Source organism: Equus przewalskii, chromosome 28, assembly GCF_037783145.1.
Source record: "Equus przewalskii isolate Varuska chromosome 28, EquPr2, whole genome shotgun sequence".
NCBI classification, from domain to species: domain Eukaryota; kingdom Metazoa; phylum Chordata; class Mammalia; order Perissodactyla; family Equidae; genus Equus; species Equus przewalskii.
The window spans coordinates 10,236,608-10,246,930 of record NC_091858.1 but is presented as its reverse complement, the minus strand read 5'-3'; the positions used below and the strand labels follow the sequence as shown (position 1 = coordinate 10,246,930).

At 49.6% G+C, this 10,323-nt stretch overlaps 1 protein-coding gene across 2 annotated transcripts; it reads right to left on the bottom strand.

Moving 5' to 3' along the window:
• Window positions 1-363: 363 nt before the first annotated feature.
• Window positions 364-6,339, bottom strand: DUSP26 (dual specificity phosphatase 26). 2 transcript variants are annotated; one of them, XM_070598944.1, is made up of 5 exons: window positions 5,955-6,339; window positions 4,081-4,152; window positions 3,679-3,974; window positions 1,985-2,199; window positions 364-1,243 (listed from the first exon to the last, which is right to left on the bottom strand). In XM_070598944.1, the coding sequence occupies exons 3-5, from the start codon at window positions 3,897-3,899 to the stop codon at window positions 1,044-1,046; spliced, it is 636 nt and encodes a 211-aa protein (XP_070455045.1). In that variant the 5' UTR covers window positions 3,900-3,974; window positions 4,081-4,152; window positions 5,955-6,339; the 3' UTR covers window positions 364-1,043. The 2 variants fall into 2 exon arrangements, with proteins under 2 accessions (XP_070455045.1, XP_070455044.1); XM_070598943.1 differs by lacking the exon at window positions 4,081-4,152 and having other exon boundaries at window positions 5,955-6,330.
• Between the last annotated feature and the right edge of the window lie 3,984 nt (window positions 6,340-10,323).

The following is a 10,323-nucleotide window of genomic DNA, read 5'->3' as shown; positions in this document are numbered from 1 at the left end:
AAATAAAGTTATATTTCTTACACATCTGAGCTTGTGAACAGAGACCTATTTTAAGCTTGGGAGATGGAGGCTGTCCCTTTTGAGCCACTGCACAAAAGTGGTTGCAAACCTCAAGTTTTTGGTCCTCTGCTGCCCCTGTGTGGACATAGCTGGAAATAACAGTTCGAGATTTCACTTGTCGCAGGAGCGTCAAATTGGACTCGGGAGAAAACTCCCCACAAGCACTGGGGGAGACTTAAAGGTTAGTAGGGGCTTATGGCCAACATGAGGGAGTCAGGAACTGTTGCTAACACCAGCAAGGCTGGGGTTCTCTGAAGATAGGTGGGGAACGCATTCAAGCTGTCAATGACTTCAAGAGGCGCCTTCGTGTCCACCATCTTTATTTTTCCTTGGAACACTTGGATCTAGCAAGCGAGTGATCATCTAGAGACTCTCAGTCACGCACCTCTGCAGTAATTGGCCATGACCAGCACCCACGGGCACAGTGCCAACCCTCCCACACCTCCTCTTCCCGGGCTTGGAGTAACAAGTCTGTAGGTTTCTCCCTCTGGTTTCACAGCTTTCACAGCATCTCTGCACCGTCTGTCTCTACACTACTGTCTCCACACAAATCTACACCATCACATTCATGCTGGCCGCATCCCTGACTCCCTTCACAGGCACAGGACAGGGTCGGCCTTTTTGTTTTAATAAGTGAGAGAGGGGAACACTTGAGCACAAAGAGGGGAAGGGACCGTGAACTCCTGGAGCAACCTGGCTGGAATCCAGCGGTGTCCAAATCCTGGGACCACTTTGACCTATAGCCTAACTGCTCCTCTCCCTGGTCAGCTCCCTCCTGGGTGCCCACCACCCTGCCCAACCTCACTCCCTATGCCCTCCCAACAAATAGCAACAGTGGCCTGGGGCCGCATCCAAGCCCTCTCGCTCTCCTGCTTACAGGAGAGGAGGGTTATCTGGGCTTCCTACTACCTGCCACCTGAGCCTCCTCTCTCCAGCTGGGGACCAGGGACCCACACACCTGGCCTGACCTCCCTCCCCTCCCCTCATGCCTCCAGACCCTGCCGCAGCCTGCGGTCCAGGGCCAGGAGCTGCCTCAAGAAGCCCCGGTTGGGGATGATGCCTCGGTGGTCCTTGACCTTCTTGATGGCCTCCACGAGGGTGAGGTGGTGGTACAGCATGAGGTAGGCCAGCACCAGGGTGGCAGATCGGCTCACTCCCACAGCACAGTGTACCAGGATCTTCCCTGTGAGGACAGACACAAGAGACAGCTGGGGGACCGTTTGTGGTGGGTTGGAAGAGACTAGGGAGAGGGCTACACAGACAGGTGAGGAAGAAGACAGGTGAGCAGAGGTGCATGGAGATGGGAGGGGGTGCAGTCAAGGGGGATGAGAATGCAGATCCCGGCAAATGGATGAATGAGATGGAGAACAGGCAGCAGCTCAGCGTCCATGAACCCCCAAAAGGGCTTCAAGAGACTTATCACTAACGTAAAACCGAGCTTCTCCCAGAGCAGGGACTCAGTGTATATTTGCCAAGTGCATCCAGGGAAAACGCCCTGTCTCTAACCTGGCCCTTCCTCATCTCCCCCCCCCCTTCTATCTTGCTGTTTCTATCAACCATTTATTGGGGTAGTGTTTAATATATTTTTATTTATATATATATATATTTTCTCATCACTGAAGCAAGACATACTCAAGGTAGAAATAATTGGAAAGTATAGAAATATGTAAAGAGGCAAAAAATTGAAAAATATATCACCCATAATCTCACCATCCAGGAGCAACTTGCCCCTCTCTTAACATTTTGGATTATTTCCTTCTCGTCTATTTATGTATTGCCTTTAAAAAATGGTTGAGAGAGTATTTTTCTTGCCCGAGCATTTTGTCATGTCATTAAAGTCTCTCTCTCTTCGTTCTTGAGCCCTTGGGCTGTTCCCTAACTCAACGTCCATCGCTCCTTCCCTCTTTCTTGCTTTCCCTCCTACCTCCCGGCTGGCTCAGCGCCCGGTGGATGAAGTCGGCAGCCGTCTGGAAGTGGATGCTCATGTCGAAGGCTGGCGAGTCATGGGCCTCGACACCCAGGTAGCGGATGCCCAGCCCCTCATAGGCCTCGGGTGTGCCTCGCCACTTGCTGTGTGAGGCATTGAGGACGTGGGTGATGCCCAGGCGGCGGAGCTCGCGGCGGTTGTTAGCTATGTCCCTGCATCGAGTAGAGGTTAGAGGTTAGAGGAAGAGTGGGGAAGTTAGGCCATGGAGAGAGAAGCCCTTGTCCCTACCCTGTCCACTGCCTAGCTAATATCATCGGCTCCAGGCCTCTGCTTTCCTTACTGATGACCCATAAGGGAGGAACCAAGATGGGCAATGACCTGGAGTCTGGTCCTTGAGCAAGGGTGGAAAGTACTGGGGAGGTTTTACCTGGAGAAGAAAAGACTAAGGGGGTGGGTGGACAATAGTCATAGTGAAATACTGAAAGAGTGCGCTGAGACAGTAGAATTTTGCTTGATCTATAGGAAGCATTTGCTGGATCTGTACTTCATGTGAGGAAGTACATTCTAACAGTGGGATCTAGCTGAAGAAAGATTGGAGCACCTTGAGAAAGAGAGTGAGTTCTTGTCCCAGGGTATTCAGGCAGAGAGGAGGTCAATGTGTAGGCATGGATGCAGGGGGGGATGTGGACATCAGCTGGGCTGCTGGACGCACTCACATTTAACATCCCCACGAACCTTGAGACGATACGATTCTGACACTTGTTCCCACGCCTAACTGCCCTGGTACCATATACTCTCTTGGACACCCAGAAGCTTCTTGTGTTTTACCAGTTATTCCTTGCTCACATTTACCCTGTTTGATGATGTCACCTTCAGGGGTTCAGGTGGCCCACACCTCTCAGCTTAGTGGTAGACACCTCTCAGGCAACATGGTCATACTCAGGGCAAACGCCCTGTCCAGTGCAAACTCCTCAAGTAGAAAGAGCACTGAACTTGAACCTTCAAGTCCTGGCTCTGCTACTTACGACCCGTGTGACCTTGGGCCAGTCACAACTTCTCTGAGCTTCAGTTTCCTCATCTGTAGCCTGGGGGTAGTGGTACCTACCTCACAAGGCTGTTGCGAAGATTAAGAGAGAAAATGCATGTGAAAAACTCCATGTGTACTATAAAGCCCTTGAGAGCGAGAAGTGGGGACCACTCTTCCTTCGACGCTCTTCTTGCCACAGCCCCCTTCTTGCAGAACCTCTGCACACACTGCGGCTTTGCTTGGTCAACCCTTTGGCTTTCTACCCACTGTACCTGGTTCCCAGTGACTACTTTTTTCTGAGCCATAGCACAATAGATGGAAGGTCAGAGAAGTCATCTATTACATCTGGGACATAGCATTAGCACTCAACAATAAATACTTGCTAAATGAATGATATTCTTACTCAAACATAGTCTTTCTGTCAAGAGATGGGTATATCAACCATCGTGCTCAAATTCCCCCAAACCCTCCAGCCTCCATTCTCTGCCCAAGCCCCCTCCACCCCATCTTCAACCTGGAATCAACAACGCAACCCACCCTCTCTGCCACCCTTCTCTTTTCTTCTTGCATGCACACACACATGCACACACATACATGCACACGTACACGTGCACACACATGCACACACACACTCAACCATGGTCCCAGTCTGCCGGGTACATACTGGTCTCCGAGGTAGAGGCCTGGCCAGACCTCATCTGCATGGTTACAGGCTGTCTTGCCTGTGTAGAGGAGCCTCTCCAACTCAAAGACATTGAGAAAGGGATGTTGAACAGTTGGCATCTCCTCCAGGGCCCCTCTAGTGCGGACAGGAGACCTTGAGCTACTCCGGGAGAAGCGAGCCATAAAAGTCATGGAGGCCCAGAGCCAGTTACCAGGGCACATCTTAGAGGCGGCAGAAACCGTGGCAGCTGCAGGGGTGGTTGCGGTGATGGTGGGTCAGTCTCCAGGTAGCTGTTGCTGGAAGAGGCAGGGATGTGAGATACACCTGAGTGAGTCCAGAGTGGCTGCTTCCCTTCCTGCCAACTGGGCTGCACCCTGGGGAGAAGATTCGCAAGGAAGCTACCTCTGGCCCTGGTGGGGCCTTCAGGATTATCTTCTTCAGCTGCAGCAGCTCCTTTCTCCCTGCTCTTCGGCTCTGCCACGCAAGGAGGTGGGAGAGTCACATGTCCTTGTTTACGGGGAGAGGGAGCAGCCCAGCTGCTGGGTTTCTGCTCCACCACCCCACCCCCACTCCTAACATACATGCATAAACACAAACAAACATTTGGTATTTGGGTGGCAGTGCCCACTGCTGGAGCTCTTGCCAGCCCAAGTCTGGGTCTCATCTGCCTGGGGCGACAGGCAGAGAGGCTAGGGAGCTGGGATGGGGGATGGGGTGGCTTTGGAGCCATCCAGAGAGAATTAGCAGAGAGACTAGCAGCTGAGGCCATGGCCTAGGCCAAGCCTGCCTCCTCAGTGCCAGAGAGATAGGCTGCCTTAACCCCTTCCTGCCCTCCCACCGCCTCAGAGAGAAGCCTGCTGTGGTAAGCGTATGTTGGGGGATGTGGTGAGTGGGGAAAAGCAATACAGAGGAAGTGTAAGTTTTCAAAAAATACTTGCTGAATGCATGAGCTAATGAAAGAAGGTGCCAATCTATGTGCACAACAGGCAACCACCCTCCTTTGATCACATAAAGAAATGATGGCTTAAACCTCATCTTTAATGTGGGGATTTCTGAGCCGAGGCAGGGCTGGAGTATTGTGTCTATGTGTGCCTGTGCAGGCGAGGCAGAGGGTGGGGCACTGGAGAGCGGGGAGGAAGGCAAAGGAGGAGGGATTCTGCCAGGCCCAGGGGCTCGGAGGCTGGAAGTGCCACCCATGTGTTGCTGTTGGAGTCAAGTGACCCTACAAAGCACAAGGGGTTGGCAATGAGGGGTGTAGCAGGAGAATCTCTGACTCTCTGTGGACAGCTGGTCCTTCTGAAAACGGGACCAAGTGTAGAACTGCAGAGCGGGGAAGGGCCAGCCTTGAGACTTGCCCTGGGACCCTCAGGCAGAGAGGGGACTCCAGCAAGAGCACTCCCCCATGCCCTCATGCTATGGTCCTGCATGTCTGAGACGGTGGGCTGGCCAAAGAAACCCGCCCCCCACCCCTCAAGTCTCCTGCCCCTGGGACCTCAACTGAAACTCCAGCAGTGAGAGGCCATCTTTGTCCTGCCCCTACTCTGAGTCCCTGTCCCACTCTCTGAGCCAGGGCGCAGCTCTCCCTTTCCCCCAGGCCAGGAGAGACCCAGCAGTTTATAGAGCTTAAGAAGCGGGGGCATTAGGATCAGCACTGGTGAGGGGAGACTAGATCTTAGGGGGTTTAGGGAGAAATGTTTTTCCAATGGCTAGATCAGAAGGGGCAAAGAAATACAGCACCACAGCCATCCTCCTCCTCCTCCTCCTCATTATCACCACCATCATCATCACCATCATCCTCATCATCTCCCTTGTCTCCTTAGGCCTAAAGATCCCATCACTTTATTCCAAAACAACCTTTTCTGGAAACAGCTTCTGCTGCCTGGGTGATGCTTAAAGGTAAAGGGAAGCGGGAAGAGACTACGTGTAGGAAGGAGATCCGTGGGACAACCTTTCTCTTCGGGGTGGAGAAGCCCCATTCTGTCCCGGGATACACCCCTCGACATTCTCCAATGCCATCCGCCGGCTTTCAGGGGCCCGGGTCTACAGCCCCCCTCCCTCCGTCTGTTGTCGCGGTTGTAACAGGTTCATGGCTGTCGGCCCAGCCCTTGCCAACCCAGACAGCCTGGCGCTGAGCGTGGAGGGAGGGAGCCCAGGAGAGCGCAGCTTGCTTGGCTCCCAGGCCCCCGTCCCTGTCCCTGCGCTCCCCACAGCCGCGATCTGCACGCCTCCCCCCGGGGGAGGGGGTGTAGGGCGCCCACCCGCCGCAGCCCCTCTACCTCTGCGCGCGGTGGGGTCTCAGTCCCGGAGGCGGATCGCGGCGGCCGGCAGCCCCACGGCCATGACTCTCCTGCCGCCGCCGCGCTGTGCTGCCCCCGCCCCGCCGCCGCGCTGCCACCGCCAGACCGGTTGACGGATTAGCATCTATTTTTAAGCCATGACACGCACGTCGAAGCAGGGCTCACATCAGTCGATGACACACAGGGACACAGTCTCACACCCCGGGGTCGGCGTGGACACGCAGCGTGGGCTGGCCCGCCCAGCTCCGAGCCGGCGGTGTTTACAGACCAGACACACCGCGCAGCCGGAGAAGCCCCGCCTCACATGCAGGCTCGTGTGGATGTGTGTTTTCTCGAGCTGCGCCAATAACGAGGCATTTTGCCTAAAGATGACATTATACAAGTCGTCCCAGATAGTGTCTTAAACACACACGCTCCTCCCCGACATTAATTACACAGGCACGATTATGTACACTTGTGTATTTCTCAGTCTCGAGAACACCGTGTCATAAATAACAAAAGTCAGTAATCTTTATTAGTATTTACTGTACACCATGTATTTCACCTATCTTCACTCATCTTATCCTCACTACAAGTCTATGAGGTAGGTAGTATTATTTCCATTTTCGGAGGAGGAGACTGAGGCACAGAGAGGCTTAAATAATTTGCCCAGGACACACCCTAGTCGTTGCCAGATCCAGCTTGAAACCCTGGCAGTCTGGCTCAGAAGTTTGTATCCATAATGGCTTTGTAAACCGGTGCCTCTCACACAATGGAGAATGATTTCTACCGGGAAGCCATTTTACCAGCTCAGCTCATAGTGAACTCCACTTTCCCTGACTTCTCAAGAAATTCATGTCCATACCTCTTCCCCTCTGCTGCCTTCTAGTGATGTTTAGCTTCACTACTTTTCTACTGCCAGCACCTTGTCAGCTCCAAGACTGTAAACACTTTGAAGGCAAAGGCTATGTTGCCTTCCCCAGTGCCTAGCTCCTGTGATGGGGGAGGTGGCAGCCATAATGAATGTCATCAGATGATGTTGAGAATCAGGGGGACCTGGACTCCAGGAGAGCTGTCTCCAGGAGGAAGGAGGAAATAGATAAGGTTGGACCTGGTGTAGGATGAGAAGATGGTATCAGCTTCGGCTGAAATCAGGATTGACCACATTCCCAGCAGGGGATCCAGATCAGGCTTTGATCTCTGGGTCAGAGAAAGTGACACAATCCCCAGGTCAGCTCTGTGCTGGAGAGGAGGTTCCATCACAGGCTGCCCTCGAAAGATTATTTTCTCTCCTCCTAACCTTTTCCTCTCTAGAGAAGCAAATGCAATTCCTTTCCATTTTCCGTGTGCCTTCTTGTTTATATCAGTTATACGAAGACATGAAGTCTTGATAATTCAAAACAAAAAATTTCCCTGGGAAATTAGAAACTTTAGTTGGTAGATCCGGGAAAACCCAGGTGAAAAATTGTCACAAATCAAATTGTGAAAGGGCATGTATCATACTAACCTCATTTTAAGTGACAGAGTCTTAAAGTTTGGTAGTTTGAGAAGACGTAGATGAACTTGATCTCAATCTTTAGCAAGACTCCTGTTTCAACCCTGCCTTGTACTTTTCTCAAAAAGTTGGGAAAATACGCTTTAAAGCATACTGTGGACAATATGGGTAGATGTTTAGGGGTAGCCAGGGAAACTGTCCACGGACAACATCTTCATCAGAACCATTCCAGGGGTCAACCTACAACTCAAGTGGCTTCATATTTTTCTTCATAACTAGGAAGTTTATTGTGTTTCCCGGTGACAACAAACTACACTAAGGATGGCGAGGAGGAGGGAGAATGGAGGAAAGAGTTAGCAGGGAGAAGGCAGTAGACAAGGTTGGACAGGAAAGGGGAGGAAGGAAAGAGAAATAGTATGTATTGATAATTTATTATCTGTCAATTCCTTGGGCTTTCAAATTTATCAGCTCATTTAATCCCACCCACCGTTTAGGTGGGCATTATTATCCTGTTGACGACATGAAGACTGACACTTAACCAGATTAGTTAACCCACCCACAGCTAGTGAGTGGGAGAGCATGGCTCCAAACCCAGGGCTCTCTGCTTCCAAACTTTCATACTTCAGGATTAGGCTGAAGAGTCACTTCCTCGATAAAGTCTTTCTGGATCCACTCTTATTTGTCCATTTCCTTCTTTGTGCTCATGTAGACTTCTACCAAAGGACCTAGGAGCTATATTTTACTTCACTTATTTCTACATTTATTTAAATCTCTGTTCCCAATACTAGAAGTCATGATGGACACCCTACACTGGAATGAACAGGGCAGAGATGGAAAAATGAGGCTACTGAAAGATAGGAAGGTTTCCAAATGGTATCAAAAGAAGTGCCCCCGCACCAAAATAATTAGGTAGAGACAGAAGGGGAAGAAGTTCAGTAAGAATAGAATGGGGAAAAAACCCTAGGAAAGACCAACAAATATGTGTTAAATGGAATTCTAACTGCTACCATTATCTATGGGCTGGGCACTGTGCTAAGCGCGTTAGGTATATTAGCTACTTTAATCCCGTAAAGTAGGTATTATTAACTTCATTTGACAGTTGAGGTTTAAAGGTTTACAGGCTTAGAGTGGTGGTAAACCCACTTTGCAGCAGCCAAATAGCTAATAAGTGGGATTTGAGCATGAATTTAAATCTAGAACTGTTTTAAATCAAAGCCTGTGCCTCAAACCACTGTAGTTAAGTATACTTAAATGAAAATAATAGTAAATAGTTAAAATGTATCAAGCCCTACTGTGTGCCAGGCATTTAGCAGAAATTCCATGAATTTCTCACAAGAATCAGGAGAAAGGCATTCGCAAGGCCCCACCCCCACCTTGTCCCTTAAAGAGTGTGGTAGCTTCTGTGACTTGTGACGTGTGTGTGCTGCTGGTGGTTGGGAGCAGCGGCCTTTCAGAGCCGGGGCGCCTCCTGCTGCTCGGTAATCATTTCCCCTCCACAGAGTGACGCAGAAAGAGCAGAGCCTTGTTTCCTCCCAACCGCGCCCTGAGTGCCGCCACGCCCATCTTTCCCTGGCTAGACTGTCCTTGGACTGCTTGGCTGCAGGTTTAAACAGCGCCTTCTCCTAAAGGTTCAAGTAGCAGAGGGCCGACAGTTGTGACTTTATTGAGCATGGGGATGTGGAGCCGGGAGGCGGGGCAGAGGAAGACTCAAGTCCTTTGAGGGTGCCCCGTATTGATACTGACTTTTTCTTCTATATCACCATCCTCCCAGTCCTGTAGCTTCTTCCGCGGCCCCTGCTTAGCACCTCCTCTGCCCCAGGTCCCCGCTTGCGATGTGTGTTCCTATCCTCCCAGGCGTTATCCAGGTGTTGATGCGGGTTATCCCTGCGGGCTCCTGTGGGCACCGAACTGGGGAGGAAGGCACGTGGGACCTTTGAGTAGAGTGCGAATCTGATTTTTGCTTCATCTCAAATACCTTTCTTCTTTGCCTCTCTGCCAGTGCATTCATTCCTCTTTCCTCTGATTTACCTAGGGGTAAACACATATTAGCGCTGTGAATATTAATTTTCTTCTAAGAACCACACATTACCGCAAGGAGCAGGTATTCTTTCCATGAGGCTGACTCCGTAAGGAAAATAAACTCCACGGAGGCTAGTGCTCCTATAGCGGAAATACACCAGGTGCATTGCAAATAAAACAGAGTGCAAAGGAAATATGCCGTAAATTTTACTATTACAAAAAAAAAAAAAAAAGTTAAACTCTAGCCAGAGTGGGATTACAGATACTTTTTATCTTCTGCTTTAAACTATCTACACTTCCCAAATTTTCTGCAATGAGTATGAATTAATTTTAAGTATGTCAGTTCTGTGAAACTGGTTGAGACTTCTTCCTGGCTTCATATGTGGCCAGTTTTAGTAAATGTCCCACACATGCTTAAAGAGAATATTCAATCTGTTTTGGGATGCAAATTTCTGTCTTTATTTCTCTTTGATATCAGGTTTTCAAATATTCTAAATTCTTAATTGTTTGGTTTTGTTTTACCAGCTTTTGAGAGAGGGGTTAAAATTTTGCACCTGTTTGCTGGCTTGTTAATTTCTTTCTCTAATTCTGTCACTTTTTGTTTGGGACAGTACCAGGCTGTGTTATTACGGTACATAAAGTTCACAGGTTCTTAAACATTCTTTTTTTTTTTTTTTTTTGTCAATAGACAGTCTCTAAGACTCTTTTTAAAAATACGTCTTTTGTATATATATATTATATAATATATATATATCTTTCTTCTATTTAAGAGTAACCTATAAACTGTTTATTGTTTGATTAAAAAATTAATCTATTTTAATCAATGAGTCTCTTTTTATATTTATTGTGTTTACT